The sequence below is a fragment of the Salvelinus alpinus genome, chromosome 5, assembly GCF_045679555.1.
Source record: "Salvelinus alpinus chromosome 5, SLU_Salpinus.1, whole genome shotgun sequence".
Classification (NCBI taxonomy): domain Eukaryota; kingdom Metazoa; phylum Chordata; class Actinopteri; order Salmoniformes; family Salmonidae; genus Salvelinus; species Salvelinus alpinus.
Genome location: NC_092090.1, coordinates 30,738,926 through 30,757,426, shown reverse-complemented (window position 1 = coordinate 30,757,426; position 18,501 = coordinate 30,738,926). Strand labels below are relative to the sequence as shown.

The 18,501-nt window shown below is 41.3% G+C and overlaps 1 protein-coding gene across 2 annotated transcripts; it reads left to right on the top strand.

Annotated features, from left to right (window-relative positions):
• The first annotated feature begins 5,416 nt into the window (after positions 1 to 5,416).
• Positions 5,417 to 11,050, top strand: LOC139575027 (ferritin, heavy subunit). Of its 2 annotated transcripts, none has more exons than XM_071399944.1 (5): positions 5,417 to 6,367; positions 8,347 to 8,449; positions 9,560 to 9,706; positions 10,168 to 10,293; positions 10,663 to 11,050. In XM_071399944.1, the coding sequence occupies exons 2-5, from the start codon at positions 8,351 to 8,353 to the stop codon at positions 10,819 to 10,821; spliced, it is 531 nt and encodes a 176-aa protein (XP_071256045.1). In that variant the 5' UTR covers positions 5,417 to 6,367; positions 8,347 to 8,350; the 3' UTR covers positions 10,822 to 11,050. The 2 variants fall into 2 exon arrangements, with proteins under 2 accessions (XP_071256045.1, XP_071256046.1); XM_071399945.1 differs by having other exon boundaries at positions 6,223 to 6,363; positions 8,345 to 8,449.
• The last annotated feature ends 7,451 nt before the right edge of the window (positions 11,051 to 18,501 follow it).

Sequence of the window (18,501 nt, the reverse complement as noted above, 5' to 3'; positions counted from 1 at the left end):
AATTCTGACTATTTTGAGGAAGTGTATACTGGCTACAGCGTCTCAAAATTGACAAATAGTACTATTGCCGCTTTTTAAAAAGGGCTAGCTGAGATAGTGTAATGTGTTACAGTCTACCACCCATGAAGGGTTAGCTGAGATGTAGTGTGTTACAGTCTACCACCCATGAAGGGTTAGCTGAGGTATAGTGTCATGTGTTACAGTCTACCACCCATGAAGGGTTAGCTGAGGTATAGTGTCATGTGTTACAGTCTACCACCCATGAAGGGTTTGCTGAGGTATTGTGCTGGGCTTTGGACCTGCCCATAAAATGAACATGGTCCCTGTGAATCAGTTATTGTTATGCTTCTGCTCATATAAAATTAACCAGAATCAGATGGGAGTTTCACCTAAGGTCCTTGGCTCTGCTGAGGCTTTCACCTCAGCCACCGTGATCAGAGTTAACGGACGTGAAAGCAGCAACCTTGAATCATGTGGAGTTTCCTCCCTCTAAAGTTAACTTAATGATTTCCACCTTCATTCCCCTACACCACATCCACACCCAGCAGCTTCCACCAGTCACACACATATCAGTACATACTTCGGTATCATGGACAGAACTAGATTTAAAATAATTATATACACTTTATACGCTTATGCCTAACATTCCAAACATCAATAATACTTTTCTCTACTGCGACAGGCCCTGGTATCCTAAAGGCAATGTTCTTTAAATATCTTGAGAGATTCTCACAACATCAGTCACACACTGGGCACAGACGTCAATTCAATTTCTATTCAACATTGGTTCAACATAATTTCATCGAAATGACATGGGAAACAACGTTTATTCAACCAGTGTGTGCCCAGTGAGTAGTCAGAGAGCTGAACAGAGTATCATATCATATGCAGCTGTCAGCATTGATGTACTTTGTCAGCAGCTACTGGTTGTTGGGCAGGTGGTAAATTGGCTGTGCCAAATAATCATTGAAGTTGTTTGTGCTTGCACTAGCCCCAGTAAACACAATTTGCTGAGTCCGAACAATGCAATGTTTCTATCTAGGACACAGGAAGGAATGAAACATAAGGTGGACTTTACACCCAATTACATTTTATAACCTATGTTACAATGCCCTCATTTACTGTTAGCCCATGACGTCAATATACACTGAGTGTACAAAAATATGCGTGTGTTGACACATGGTCATGAGTGTGTGCTTCAATACCACTGGTGAAGTTGGGAGTGCCACCACATGCCATTGTGGCCTCATTGAAAAGAATGTGTGCGTTAGTGGTGCACGTCTCAGCTGTTGGTTCACCCACCCGCAATTGCTAATAACCCACCCGCCCCCGACTGTGTGTGATAAAGTGAAAACCTGAGGCCCGCCACCGACCCCTTATGCTTGATCCAAGAATGTGGTCATAGGCTTTGTAAGGAGGGTGTGACGCAATTGCGGAGCCGCCGGAGGCATGCAGAGGCCAAATAAAAATCCATACCACATTGTCGTGCGCCTCTCAAATTTTGTAACAATGCGGAGGGTTCCGTATAGCTCCGCATTGACATAATTGGTTGACCGTAGGTGGGGGCGGGAGGTCCAGTATAAACACAAACTCACTTCCTTGATAACTTCCTTCACAATAGCTCTGCTCCGCTAAGCGCAAGAAGAATGAAAGTCCTGACGTCTGTGGCGGCTGCATCGCAGTAAATGCTGTACGGCCACTTCAGATGGCAGATTGACCATGCAGAGCCTTTAACCCGCAAATATACACGGAGTGTACAAAACAACACCTGCTTTTTCCATGACATAGACTGACCAGGTGAAAGCTATGATCCCTTATTGATGTCACCTTTAAATGTAAAGTCCCTGGTTTTGGTACCGGTTCCGACCGACATTTTAGCAAAATAATCGATCTGTGGACACCATAGATCGAAATGGCTTGCATTGAGTGATATCCTACAGTGTCCGTGGGAACCAGGGCTATTTATTGAGCCTGTATGACATAGGATTTGAAATCTGAAACCACTTGAAACTCTTCTGACAGTCCAGCAACTCCTGGCTGAACCCTACCTCAGCCACTGGCAAAGCACATGTCTGCATCTTACAAGGCTTCACATGGTCCATCCAGTGTTTGCAGTGGCCATACTGCATTTATACTTCTTGCCTTTGCTGAGCAGACCAGAGCTGTTGTCAAGGAAGTTGTTTTAAACAAAAAACACTTTCTGTTTGTCATTAATGGACAAGATTTAATGAGTTCAGGAAGCCAAGCTAAATGGGACCAAACGTTTTGATCAAGAGAGACCTTTAGAAAATATGCACATTTTCTCTAACACTCACAATACAAATCTCTATTATACAGTTATTGTTACGGATACAAGTATTCTGTGTGTATCCTGTGTGTATTTTTGTTCTCCTTCTCCCCTACTCACAGGTGACAATCATCATTCCCCAATCAGTCATCAATCAGTCGCTAATCGGAAGACACCTGCTCCTTTTCTCCTACCCAATCACAGTCCCTTTCCCTTGGTTTAAAAACCCTGTCAGTTGTGTTCTCTAGAGCTCAATCTCTCTGTAAATGCCATATGTCTGTAGATCCATTGTGTGGTTTTGCATCTACATGTCACTACCTGTGAGTATTGTTTTTGGTTATGATGTTTGAGTGTTTGTTTGATGGTGGGAAAAGGGGGTAACCAGACAGTTCGCCCATGGGCATACACTACCCGTAGGTAAATTTTGTTAAATACACTAGTTAGAACTGGGCGGTCCACCCACTGTATTTTTGGTTAGTTAGCTGTTGGTGAAGTACGCTAGTCTAACTTAGGGGTATTTTTGAATACTTATTATTTCTTTCCTTGGGTCCAGCTCAGCCCCTTTTTTCTGCCCCCCTTTACCGTGTGTTTAGAAATAAACCCTGAGTGTTTGACGGTAATTAAGTTGTCTGTTATTTCGTTTTCACCGTTACTTTGTCACTGTTATAATTTGCGTGAGTTGTGTTATGGGTCCCATTACCATCCCCCCCTAGATTGTCGGGCCAAAGGGATTCGTAACAGTTATAAAGAAGGTGAAATCTTATAATTAGGTGTTTTATGTGATTATGCAAAGAGTAACGTCTGCTTCCAAGTCACACTCTCAAACACGTAGATCCCCTGAACGCAGCTCACTTTCCAGCCCACTCTGCAGCTCACTCTCAAACACATAGATCCCCTGAACGCAGCTCACACTCCAGATCCCAATCACCTGAATTCTGATCACCTGTTCACACACCTGTATGTCATTATCACGCACTATTTAGTTTAGTTCTTTGCACCCCATCACTGAGTTAATGTTTGTTTTGTGACATGCTTCTATTCAGAGTTCTGGTGTTCCCGTAATGTACGCCTCCCTGTGTATGATAGTTTTTGCCTACCTCACTAACGATGCCTATACCCTGCCTGTACCTTAGCCTATTGGATTTCCTGTAATCAACCTATTGCCTGATCTCCCGGACGACATTGCTAGCCTTTTCCTTGCCTGTACTGTTGCCCTGTTGGGCCCCCTGTGTATGACCTTCTGCCTGCCCCTGGACCCAGCTACCTGCCTCCTGTGGTTCCTTACAATAAACACCCGCTGCGCACTCCGCTTCAAACCAGCTCTGTCTCCCATTGTGTTCATTACACAAAGCATATAAGTCAAGCCTTATTCTTACAGTTTTTTTTAATAGGAAATACATTAAATATTTTATATTTTTATCATATTTGTACTGTACTTGAGCTTTTGTCCTCAAGTGACTACACCTCAGCAATTTACAATTATTTTTACCAGAAAGTTGATGTTAAGCTTTCTTGGCGTATGTAGCATTACTAGTTATTGTTTATGGCCCTCATGATAAAAAATTACTTGGGGATTACATTTTGTTACATTTAACTGGTTAAGTCCGCTTCAATCAGTGTAGATGAAGGGAAGGAGACAGATTAAAGGATTGTTAAGTCTTGAGACAATTGAGACATGGAATGTGTATGTGTGCCATTCAGAGGGTGAATGGGCCAGACAAAAGATTTAAGTGCCTTTGAACAGGGTATGGTAGTAGATGCCAGGCATGCCGGTTTGAGTGTCAAGAACTGCAACGGTGCTGGGTTTTTCCATACACAACAGTTTCTCGTGTGTATCAAGAATGGTCCACCACCCAAAGGACATCCAGCCAACTTGACACAACTGTGGGAATCATTGGAGTCAACATGGGCCAACATCCCTGTGGAATGTTTTTGACACCTTGTAGAGCGCAAAAGAGGGTGCAACTCAATATTAGGAAGGTGTTCCTAATGTTTTGAACACTCAGTGTATGGGGAGAATGCTGCTGAGCCATCAACTGTCATCCATATGCTGCAGTAAAATATGCTGCACTTCTTTGTAACAATGTAATCAGATGTGGGTGACGCAGCAGATAGCCAGTTCTTCTAAATCTTCAAATAATTTTAATTGTATCCATGCCTTAATTCATCATCAATCCTGTATATAAAAACAAGTGGAGATGAAAGGCATATCTTAATTATTACTAATTAATACCTTGTCCCCAGACTAATATATAGCACATTATGTTTCCTAGCATTGGGAGGAAGTGTCTGATGAATGAGATTACTTGGAAGGTGCAAATGAGAGATTGTGAGACCTAGTGGCAAAGGAAACGAGAGTTTTATTCATGGGTTGGATTTTCAACCAGTGTCTATGGCATTGTTACAGCATTTTCTGTTGTGATTATATGATACACTGAATGACAATGACCCGGCAGTCCTCTGCTCTGGATGGCTGACTGTCTGGTACACACAGTGTTTATTAACTGTGTGTAGCATACCAGACAGAACTGTGGTGATGATAGTACTGTTTATCTGCTACAGCTGTTCAGTGTCATGTAGTGTCAGTATTTAGTCACATGGCGATGGCTCTTCCCATTATTTAAAATCAAGCCTAGCCTGAAACTTATAGCCACACAACTGTAATCAAAGAATTCATAATGGTTTTGTATACTTATCTGAATTTGCCCTATTTTTCCACCATGATAATGCCAATCAACTAAGTAGGACTACACCATAAATAAGTCATTTCACTGATGGTATCTCATTCATATGGCCACAGTTAGACTCTCAGAACTTATTTTAATGTGTGGCACCCATTGTGCTTGGGATTCTGAGATCTTTTGTGTCGATCAGACTATGACATCAGTTCTGCTGTTGTCACTTCTGGGAAATTCAATTCAATTCAAAAATACCCGTTACGCAATATCATGAATTGTCAGCATCTCTGCTAAGAAAATGTGGTCTACGTGACTGTTTAGTGTATTAAGTTCCTTATTTGATTAATCCTGTTTTTTGTGTAAGGCCAGCAGTTTTTAAAGTGTGACCTGACCAGGGAAACTCTGGGTCCATCCTTGGGAGCCTTAGCCTAGTATTTTTTAGGTTATGACTGGTGGTCTGGAAAAACTCTAGACCAGGGATCATCAACTAGATTTAGCCGCGGGATGATTTCTTCTTGAGCGGGGGCCGGAACAGACTGCAAATTGACTGCAAGAAGCCCAAACAGATATAATATTTGACTAATACAAAATAATTTCAAACCTTGCTTGAACATGATCTCTCTATTATGCGTGAAAATACATTTGACATTTTAGTAATTCAGCAGACACTCTTATCCAGAGCGACTTACAGGAGTAATTAGAGTTAAGTGCCTTGCTCAAAGGCACAGACAGATTTTTCACCTAATTGGCTCAGGGATTCAAACCAGCAACCTTTCAGTTACTGACCCAGTGGTTAATGGCCCAGCACTCTTAACTGCTAGGCTACCTGCCACCCAGATTCCTCAAATAAAAATCACTTGGAGCTGTTTTCCTGGTGTTTTTAGAGTTTTTTTAAATTTTTTATGTACAACAATAAACTCAACAGAACCTGGGAACAAATAAAACCACCATTTGCCCCCGAGGAACCCTGATCTAGGCTCTACTCATGTGATACCATTTCCATCTGTTTGCTATGTCTCACTGAGTAAAAAAGGATTTCAAACCAGTGTCTTGCTTTACCATATAGTTTGACCAAATAGAGTAATATTTTATATACATTTAAAAATGATGAGCTTTTGACAGTTCCTCCTTGCGTCTCCTCCCCTTACTGCTTTTGACGACGTCCTTCCCTATTTAACCACTGCGCAACCCTCACCACTCACGCATATCAGTTTGCAGACGAGAGTAAAGGTTACCTGCTTCAACAGTGCTTGAACGGCAACCTTCTACTCTTTTGAAGCAATTTCTTTTTGATTGAATTCATCCCGTTTGAAAACCAAATTAGATCAAGCTATCCATAACATCGTTGAAACGAACAATTCGAATCATTCACACCACCTCATCGGAACAGAAAAAACACAAGGTAAGACAAATAACATATCTAGTTAAGAATAAATAAGTTACTAAACTAGCTGGTTGACATAATTAGTTGGATGATGTAACGTAACTAGCTAGCCACTACCGCCCAAGGCCGTACTACTGAGGGTGGCTAACTAGCTACGTTATGTAACAAGCTAGTTAACGTTAACAAGCTTGCGACGATGTCAAATGCGTTGTAACGTTAGCATTGTAAAATAACTCAGCGTTGTTACAATAACGCTAGGTACTAGTAGCTAGCTAACAATCGTCAATGTTATAATTGTGGTGGTTTACTTCATATGTCATTGTTTTGCCAAATAATGGCGTCTGGCGTCCAGTTTTGGCAACTACGTTTTTTTCAGTGATCGGTTCCTTGATTTGCCGTTACGTCGACGTCACAGCACCAATTTAACTTGCTGCGGTCCCAGACGTAGCGTTTTCGTCCGCTCTCTTACGCACACTGCGCCCTTTGTTCTTCTCTGCCTGTATGCGCGACGTTGCTGTGACTTCTGTTGCACTGACAGTTTCTCGTTTGCGGCAGAATTAAGTGGGGAAAGTCGTTAAACGCTATCAACTAAACACTCGTTTGGGGAGGAGTCAGAACTCGCTAAATATAAATTGGCAACTGATGGCCTTGGTCGGTGAAGTGCGACGATCTATTTTATTGACAAGATAGTCGATTAACAATGGAAGTACATGCCTCAAGGCGGCATATCTAGCCAATCTATTGTAGAATAGAGGAATTCCCTCGTAACAACTTAAACATTATGTTCGATCAAATAAACTTCACTTATCAAAATAGCAATTCAGTTTTTTACCCTTATTTTATTGGATAAGTCAGTTAAGGCCAAACTCGGACGACGCTGGGCCAATTGTTTACCACCCTAGAGGACTCCCGATCACGGGCAGATGTGATACAGCCTGGATTCGAACCAGGGACTTGTTGTGAAGCCTCATGCAGTTCCTTAGACTGCTGCACAATTTCAAATAAATTGATGCCACATAGGTCATACATGTCAAACATTTATTCTACTGTCAAAATTGACAACAGTGTAAATAAGAATTTGTCAGTTGGGTCAAACTGAGTTTTCGGTGAATATGTGTACTGAATATGGGACTGTTTCCACATTTCAATGAATTAACCTCTAACTAAATTGTAGAAATGTTTACACATATTGAAAGCATTTCATGAGAACTAAAAGGTGTGTAAAATGAAAATATTGTTCCCACTTACACTAATTTATTGACGGTCCCGAAGTAGCACCAGAGGCTTATCTGAAAGCCAACCACATTTGCTTTGGTGTCACACCAGTTGGCAAAGCGAATTAGCCTAATTATTTTGCCAACTCTTCCCACCTATATCAAACCACACCCCAAAACCAATTATTGTTTGAGTTCAGTCATAGCCGCTAGCATTTCGTAATGAACCATATCTAAAACAAGGCTATATCAGGAAGAGCAGTCGCCCTTAAAGCAGACAGTCTGCTTAATCTGCGTGTACATATTTTGGGCGGTGTCGACCCTCTTGCTACCTCTCTGGGTGTGATGTGTATTGATAAGGTCTGAGTAGCTAGCTAAATAGAAGAATATATCTGTTTTACTATTTGGTGGCAGCCGGATTTGCAATGACAACGACCTGCCCATCGTGTTTAAATGCGTTTTGGGGCATGTTTTGCTGTTACTTGCATGCTGACACTGCGTGTGTGGAGATATGCATGCTTCATTAAAGTCCAAATACTTGTGCTCTACTAGCCAACTGAAGGGCTACAGTGATGCATCTCTCATAACCAAACAAACCGCTTATCTATAGAATGGAATGACTGGATAGCACCAACTTTCTGTAATGTTAGACAATAAGTTAATGAAGAGTTGGATAATCTTCACTTTGGCATCAGGGCTCCATGCTGTTTTAAAAGTGCCTGAATTCATTGAACCAAAGTGTGCCCTCCTTTCTTTTTGACAGTTAATGTATTTCCATTTCAGAAACATGCCTCCGATTAGACAGAACTTCCATCAGGACTGTGAGGCTGCCATCAACCGGCAGATCAACCTGGAGCTGTACGCTTCCTATGTCTATCTGTCCATGGTAAGACTGGAAGGGGAATGGAGAGGAAGAAGGGTTTGGCAAGTGTAGTCAAGGATACTAGTATGACTGATTAAATTACAGGAACACTGAGTCATGAGGTGTAAGAAAAGGTAACACCCCATGACAGTGCAGATGGGTGTGTTTTCAACACACTGGCCTCTTGCATCCCATTTAATACTAGGGCTGGGCGGTATGGCCTAAATTGTCATTGTTTTCAACCTTGTGTGATGCACTATTTTATTTAGTGAGATCACACTCTGAATCAGTTTTGTTGTACAATTCACTGCATTTCAAACAGTCAGCAATAATCTAAAGAATTCAGGGCTCATGAAATTATATTTAGGCCAAATATAAGCCTTCCACAACCATAAGACCCACTAATTTAATTATCTAATCAAAATAGTTAAGTGCTTTTTTTGCGGTAATAGCTGTTAACAGGAGGCTAGCATGTTTATGCCTCAACTTTCTCACTTATTATTCACAATTCATTCAGCACTGTCTGTAATCATGGTAGCATCCATATTAATGTAGATGTGTTTAGTAACAATCTGTTCTTATTTAGTGACTCCAAAAAGACGATGCATTATTTACCATTTCTATTGGATGCAAATGTATCCAATGAATTTGGAGTCACAAGCTTGATGTAGTCATTGCGTGTTAGGAATATGGGACCAAATATTCTAACTTTAATACACTGAAGTAAATTTGTCCCAGTACTTTTGGTCTCCTAAAATGGTTGGACAATGTATAAAATTGCTGTACTTTCTAAACGGTTGACCCGATATGGATCAAAATACCCTCCAATTAAAGCTGTCTGTAATTGAACCTCATAGTCACTGTATCATTTCAAGTGCTGGATACAGATCCAAAACGACAATAAAATGTCAGTGTCCCAACACTTGTGGAGCTCATTTTATCTGCTTACTGATAGCAGTGATCATTGTAGCTGCACATTGATTCTACTGATAGCCACTAATGTCAAGAATCACTTTAATATTGGGTTTTGATTCGGCAAACAAAGTTAAGGTCTTGTGATCAGGTTTTTATGATAGAACTGGAACCAGCCAGGTATCTTTAAACTCAGTCTTTCTTTACCTTCTCCTGTCTCAGGCGTATTACTTTGATCGTGATGACCAGGCCCTGCACAACTTTGCCAAGTTTTTCAAGAACCAGTCCCACGAAGAACGTGAGCACGCTGAGAAGCTGATGAAAGTTCAGAACCAGAGGGGAGGGAGAATCTTCCTGCAGGACATCAAGGTGTGTGCGAAGTGCATGTCCATGTTTCGCCTGTGTGCAAATGCATGCTTTCAGCGGGAGTTTAGTGTGGGGATATGATAGTTCCCATCTAGGGAGGGCCGACAGAGGGAGGAGATTAAGGGTGTGGACCACTTATCTTTCACAGACATTTAAACCGCTGCGAGTGTCATTGAAACTGTCAGGGATAAATGTACTGTTGCAATGGGCACGGAGAGAATGTTAAACAGCAGCCATACTGAATCCTAGAGAAAGACTGACTTTGCTTACAGACAGAATAAAGCAATGAGGGGTTAAGAAAACAGACAACAGGTGATATTTAAACTTGACTAATTGGTTATTAAGCAGCTAGGTAGCCAATGTGTACTCCAGTTTGTCTGACATAAGCCAGTGGGGGGGAATAGTGGCTTGTGTAGAAGCACTACTGCTGCTCTTCCTAACAGCGCATGTATGGCTTGTTCCAGAAACCAGAGAAGGATGAGTGGGGTAGCGGTGTGGAGGCCCTTGAGAGTGCCCTGCAGCTGGAGAAGAGTGTGAACCAGTCCCTGCTGGACCTGCACAAGGTCTGCTCTGAACACAACGACCCACACGTGAGTATATGGAGTCATGAACTATACACAGGCAAAACACCATGTTATTTTAACTGCAAGATGTTTTTAAGAATGTCTGAAGATTTAAAATCAGAATCTAATCCACCCATATTTCACATGTAATTCAGGATATCATAAACAGGGTGCCAAATATGAAAAACCTGATGGACTTCAGGTCTTTGCAGTGTACACTTTTATCAGTGCCAAGTCCAGTGGGTCACATGAAGGGTTTTCTACTCTGGGGTTGTAAAAACCCTTTTCCTCTAGGGTCTAGAAGAACACTAGAGATTATTCATCCCTGTTCTGTTTGAGGCATCACTCCATTGAGTTTTGCTTACCTGTTTGTCCTTTTCGCTCTTTCGCTCTCAGATGTGTGACTTCATTGAGACACACTACCTGGACGAGCAGGTGAAGTCCATAAAGGAGCTGGGTGACTGGGTGACCAACCTCCGCCGCATGGGTGCCCCCCAGAACGGCATGGCCGAGTACCTGTTTGACAAACACACTTTGGGGAAAGAGAGCGCATAGACCCTCCATTTTCTTGCTATATCCTATAGCTGTATTTCTGTCTTGCTTGATATATCTATAGGACTGGCATCAATCAAGTTTATCCTTGAATCCTTAGTTTGCGCTATGCTATTCCCTCCCGTTCCTATAAGCCAGTAGCCCTTTTCCTCTCTTCCAATTGCCTGTCTAGTCTGCTTGTTTTGACTGCAGTTGTCATCAAACAAAATAAATGAAACCCTCTGGATTCTGATGTGCCTCTTTGTCATATTTCTGCAGAGGTGTGCGCGTGTATTTAAAGATTAGTCTAAATGGTCTCATTCAGACATTGTTAAACACTGATCAAAACTAATCTCATACAAAATGGATGGAATAAAGACAATTCAAGAAGTTGGGAGATATAGTGGAAACTACAGTAGCTAGAGAATTGAGACTGACTATAAAATAGCACACTGATATAAGATTAAATATTAAAACTACTAAACTCAGTTGATCACACTGCAATAATGCATGTGCAGAGCTCCAGTGATTCAATGCTCTTAAGAAACCTCATCACCTGAGTAGATATGAAAATATTTGATATATACTGTGTGTATATATATATATACACACACACTGAGTTTACCAAACATTAGGAACACCTCACTAATATTGAGTTCTGTATATTGAAGGGTTTCATTCTGAAATGCTTTATACACCAATTTTTTTTCATGCTTATGGATACCTTTTCAGTAAAATGTTACTGTTCTCAGGTTTCCAGCCAACCTTTCGATGCATGTGAAATACATGTCGGCTAAAAAAATTCACGACCGTCCTGATGGGAACACCCGATTTGTCAAACTTTCCAAATATTGAATAAACTAAACACAATAGACAAGGTGGGCTCTATTTGTCAATTTATTTTAATTTTTTTTTAACCTTTTTAAGTAGGTTAAGAACAAATTATTTTCAATGATGGCCTAGGAACAGTGGGTTAACTGCCTTGTTCAGGGGGCAGAACAACAGATTTTTACCTTGTCAGCTCGGGGATTCAATCTCGCAACCTTTAAGTTACTAGTCCAACGCTCTAACCACTAGGCTACTCTGCCCCCCCGAGAGGTGGTGGCGGAAAGGCTTAAGTGACCGTATTGATTTAATAACCATATCGAAGTAATCTTGCAGTCACAAGATAACGTGTGGTCCTCCCCCTCCGACTTTGGAAAGCATACAGTTTAGGCTACAAATGACAAACTATGAACTATACAGCATGGTGAAATTGCAAAGTGATGAGCTTGATGCTCCTTTCCCAAAAATAGTGAGGGTCTTATTCTGGTGACAAAATTAACACCCAGTGCTTGGCTGCCATTTGACAATTAAAAATGATCTCTCACTGTCCATGAACTCAATTGGATTTGTTGTGGCCCCCACAATCATTTAAGTTGCCCATCCCTGATGTAGGCTATATTCGCACTGTATCTACGAGCTGTTGACTAGAGTGCATGTGCCAATACCAGAGTGGGCACATTCGCTATATTAACTCAATATTTTTTGTAACAAAACCATCAGTTGAAAATGTGATGGAAACTAATTTAACAGAATTTTTTAAATGTGCGTTATGTCATCACAAACAGACTTATCTGCAAAAAGTTAATTTGATTGAAACGCTTATCTGGTGGGAAAATGCTCAGATTTTATTCATGCGGATTTGACTTGAGGTAAATCAGGTGCAAATTTGATGGAAACCTCACTATGGATTAAGATTTGAGATGTATATTAAAAGGTTTTGTGGCAAAATGCTATATCCATTATTTAGCTGGAATGGAATGTTTGTATCCTGCAGATTTGACATACAGATATATTTTATTGATCATTTTGTAAATATGTATTTTTTATATTGATGTCACAGACATATCAGTAGACCGGAATTCTAATGATATCTAGTTTGTAGGCTAGTGGAGACTGCTGAGGGGCGGATGGCTCATAATGGCTGGAATGGAGTAAATGGAATGGTACCAAATGTGGTTTCCATTGACTCCATTCCAGCCATTACTGTGAGCCCCCCCCCCCCCCCCCCCAACAGCCTCCACTGAGTGTACAAAACATTAAGAACACCCACCCTTGCCCTCAGAACAGCCTCAATTCGTCGGAGCACGGACTCTACAAGGTGTTGAAAGTGTTCCACAGGGATACCGGCCCATGTTGGCCAATGCTTCCCTCAGTTGTTTCAAGTTGGTTGGATGTCCTTTGGGTGGTGGAGCATTCTTGATACACACGGGAAAGTGTTAAGCTTGAAAAACCCAGTAGCGTTGTAGTTCTTGACACAAAACGGTGTGCCTGGCACCTTCTGCCATACCCTGTTCAATGGCACTTAAATCTTTTCTCTTGTTTCAATTGTCTCAAGGCTTAAAAATACTTGTTTAACCGGTTTTCTCATTCATCTACACTGATTGAAGTGGATTTAACAAGTGACATCAATGAGGGGTCATATATTTTACCTGGTCAGTCTGTCACGGAAAGAGCAGGTATTCATTTAAGTGATAATGCCCTCGAAACGGGTGTAATAGATTACATGTAATCTGTTACTCCCCAACCCTGCCCTTAGTGTAGTGGGTCTATGACATCATCCTATCTAGGGTTCTATATCTATGATCACCAATATGTCATTTGTACAGTTATTATATATATACAGTGGGGAGAACAAGTATTTGATACACTGCCGATTTTGCAGGTTTTCCTACTTACAAAGCATGTAGACGTCTGTCATTTTTATCATAGGTACACTTCAACTGTGAGAGACGGAATCTAAAACAAAAATCCAGAAAATCACATTGTATGATTTTTAAGTAATTAATTTGCATTTTATTGCATGACATAAGTATTTGATCACCTACCAACCAGTAAGAATTCCGGCTCTTACAGACCTGTTAGTTTTTCTTTAAGAAGCCCTCCTGTTCTCCACTCATTACCTGTATTAACTGCACCTGTTTGAACTCGTTACCTGTATAAAAGACACCTGTCCACACACTCAATCAAACAGACTCCAACCTCTCCACAATGGCCAAGACCAGAGAGCTGTGTAAGTACATCAGGGATAAAATTGTAGACCTGCACAAGGCTGGGATGGGCTACAGGACAATAGGCAAGCAGCTTGGTGAGAAGGAAACAACTGTTGGCGCAATTATTAGAAAATGGAAGAAGTTCAAGATGACGGTCAATCACCCTCGGTCTGGGGCTCCATGCAAGATCTTACCTCGTGGGGCATCAATGATCATGAGGAAGGTGAGGGATCAGCCAAGAACTACACGGCAGGACCTGGTCAATGACCTGAAGAGAGCTGGGACCACAGCCTCAAAGAAAACCATTAGTAACACACTACGCCGTCATGGATTAAAATCCTGCAGCGCACGCAAGGTCCCCCTGCTCAAGCCAGTGCATGTCCAGGCCCGTCTGAAGTTTGCCAATGACCATCTGGATGATCCAGAGGAGGAATGGGAGAAGGTCATGTGGTCTGATGAGACAAAAATAGAGCTTTTTGGTCTAAACTCCACTCGCCGTGTTTGGAGGAAGAAGAAGGATGAGTACAACCCCAAGAACACCATCCCAACCGTGAAGCATGGAGGCGGAAACATCATTCTTTGGGGATGCTTTTCTGCAAAGGGGACAGGGCGACTGCACCGTATTGAGGGGAGGATGGATGGGGCCATGTATCGCGAGATCTTGGCCAACAACCTCCTTCCCTCAGTAAGAGCATTGAAGATGGGTCGTGGCTGGGTCTTCCAGCATGACAACAACCCAAAACACACAGCCAGGGCAACCAAGGAGTGGCTCCGTAAGAAGCATCTCAAGGTCCTGGAGTGGCCTAGCCAGTCTCCAGACCTGAACCCAATAGAAAATCTTTGGAGGGAACTGAAAGTCCGTATTGCCCAGCGACAGCCCCGAAACCTGAAGGATCTGGAGAAGGTCTGTATGGAGGAGTGGGCCAAAATCCCTGCTGCAGTGTGTGCAAACCTGGTCAAGAACTACAGGAAACGTATGATCTCTGTAATTGCAAACAAAGGGTTCTGTACCAAATATTAAGTTCTGCTTTTCTGATGTATCAAATACTTATGTCATACAATAAAATGCTAATTAATTACTTAAAAATCATACAATGTGATTTTCTGGATTTTTGTTTTAGATTCCGTCTCCCACAGTTGAAGTGTACCTATGATAAAAATTACAGACCTCTACATGCTTTGTAAGTAGGAAAACCTGCAAAATCAGCAGTGTATCAAATACTTGTTCTCCCCACTGTATATACATTTGACTGTAAAACCTTGCAGTGCTACTGTTTTCTCTGAGTGAGGTGGATATATGGCATTTTGCAACAACATATGATAGTCTCTCTGAAATGAAACAATCTAATGATGGATTTCAAACAAATACATTTAATTACCATGCCCTGATTAGATGGGGGAAAACACACCCATCTCTGTCTATATTTCATCATGTCAACTGTCTATTTGGGGCTACGGTTTGTTTTGGACAGGACCATAGTAACACTGTCAAAAACAGGATGTGATGCTGAGGAAATTCCGATGTTTCATTTCCAGTCAGAACTGTTTCTATTAGTCAGGAACAGAGAACTGGCATCTCAGCTGGCTTTCACTACCAACAAAACATTACTGGTAATATGTCCATATGAATTATGTTCGGTTTTAGTATTTTTTTCCTAAACTTTGGGCAAATGTCTCATGTGGTTTTCAAGCTGCTGAATCTGGCAGGTAAATGCATCCAGGAGATACAAAAATGTGTCGATTAAGTATCACTGTCACTAGCTAACAGGGGGAAAAAATGCCTAGATAGCTTACTTGTACTACTAAATTTGAAAAGCATTGGATTGGTGTAAACATGGGTGAAAGAGTTTACTTCCACCATATTTTTTACACCAGTCTGGACACTATTCCTTTTAATTCCAAGTCAGATTGAGATTGACTTCATAATTTAAACCTAACCTAACTTTAGCTCTTGAGAACCCAAGGCCATCCAGCCATGGGTTCTCATTTGTTAACTGTTAATAATCACTGCGTGCAATATAGTTTTGGAAACCTCAGAAATTCTATTTTCATATCACTCAAATTATTTTACAAATACAAAGATTCCCACTGAGGTGTTTTGCATTGCACTTCCTGAACTAATGGAAACTCAGGAGGGAACAACAAAAAACGTTGACTTGAAGCTGTTACACAGAAAACCTCAGTGGAGATCTGTTGTAAAACAGTAAGTGTATCTTTTGTATTTGTAAAGTTATTTATGGATAAGTTGAGTGTTCAAGGTTTCCAAAACCATGTTCCAATCAGGGATCAATTATTTCTAGATAGAGGGTTTCACACTTGACCAAATAACTTCAGCTAATAAAAAGGGACATGGAATGACTCCAATTGTAACGAGTGGGCTGAGAGTCATTAAGCAAGTTCAAAGAATGAGTGTTTTAATAAATAAAAGGAACAATGACCACCCAACACACCAACATGAAAACAGCGTCAATAACACCTGAGGAAAGAACCAAGGGGAGTGACAGATATAGGGAAGATAATCAAGGAGGTGATGGAGTCCAGATGAGTGTCATGAGGTGCAGGTGCGTGAGGCGATGGTGACAGGTGTGCGGGATACTCAGCAGCCTGATGACCTAGAGGCCAGAGAGGGAGTATATGTGACACCAATGTAAAATTGGAGTCATGAGAAGGGCTAACCTATGACCTGACCCATCACCTTATATATTACTGCCCCCCCAGTTGTGACATCCCAAAAAACACACAAAAACTCTACAACCCATATTTCTTCTAGCCTCCCACAAATGCTTTATCTTCTTAACACTAAAACTGAACCTAAATAATATAAAAATTAAATATATATTTTTTCATACAACTTAATCTAAATAGAAACTAATACGGATGTACAAAACAAACAGAAATAAAAACAAATATAAAAACACATAACCTTGCTGTGCTGTCTCCATACTGACATGTCATTATGCTACCAACATGACGTCATCATGATAGCACTGGCCATAAAAGTTTAAAACTAGTTAAAAATGTATTTTTTCTTTTTTTTGTTACCTTTCAAAATTCAAATATTTGGTAACACTACATGGAGGTACTGTTTTAAGTACAGGTATTTGCCAAAATAAAGGAAACACTTGAGTAAAGGAGGGATACAAAGTATTTTGAAAGCAGGTGCTTCCACATAGGTGGGGTTCCTGAGTTAATTAAGCAGTTAACGTCCCATCATGCTTAGGGTCATGTATAAAAATGCTGGGCAGGTCATTATTTTGGCTATCATGGCTTTGGCCCGCAGGATGACAATGCCCACGTCCACAGGGAAGGAGTAGTCACTGATCTGGTTGGCTGAGCATGAAAATTATGTAAACCATATGCCATGGCTATTTCAGTGACCAGATCTCAACCCAATTGAACACCTATGGGAGATTCTGGAGCAGTGCCTGAGACAGTGATTTCCACCAAAATACAATGATTTGCAATTGAGGACTAAAGCTAAATAGGATACAGTAAAGCATTAAAATCAGTCTTTTTTTATGATGTTGTGTTGTTGCTGACTAGAAGAGGCAGTGTTAGTTAGCCATTCTCAAGATGCCAGACATGGGTTATATCCAGAAACGGGTAGGCCTCACGAGATGCTAAGAGGCGTATGTACTTTAAACTATCTATATACATGTTTGTTGTTGTTGCAGTATGCCCCATAAAAGCTCACTAGGTTTTCTAATGCCTTCTTTGTGAGTCATTGGAAAACCTCCCTGGTCTTTGTTATTGAATCTTTGTTTGAAATTCACTGCTTGACTAAGAGACCTTACAGATAATTGTATATGTATGGTACAGAGATTAAGTAGTCAAAAATCATGTTAAACACTACTATTGCACACAGAGTGAGTCCATGGAACTTATGTGACTTGTTAAGGACATTTTACCCCTGAACACATTTAGGCTTGCCATAACAAAGGGATTGAATACTTATTGACTCAAGACATTTCTGATTTTCATTTTTATTAATTTGTAAAAGTTTCTAAAACCAAAATTCCACTTTGACATTATGGGGTAATGTGTCTATGCCAGTGACATAACATCTCAATTAAAACATTTTAAATTCAGGCTGTAACAAAATGTGGAAAAAGTCAATGGATGTGGATACTTTCTGAAGGTACTGTACATGTCGACAACAGAGGGACACGCCCCAATCCACATCGACGGGGCCGCAGTGGACAAGGTGAAAAGCTTCACGTTCCCCGGCTTGGCCCCTAAGACACACACAAACTTTTACAGATGCACCATTGAGAGCATACTGTCAGGCTGTATCACTGCCTGGTACGGCAACTGCACCACCCGCAACCGCAGGGCTCTCCAGAGGGTGCTGTGGTCAGCACAATGCATCACCGGGGGTACAATGCCTGCCCTCCAGGACACCTAGAGCACCCGATGTCAAAAGAAGACCAAAAAGATCATCAAGGACATCAACCACCCGAGCCACAGCCTGTTCACCTTGCTATCATCCAGAAGGCAAGGTCAGTACAGGTGCATCAAAGCTGGGACCGAGAGACTGAAAAACAGCTTCTATCTCAAGGCCATCAGACTGTTAAATAGCCATCACTTGCCGGCCTCCACGCAGTACCCTTCCCTGAACTTAGTCATTGTCACTTGCCTGCTACCCCTCGGTTACTCAACCCTACACCTT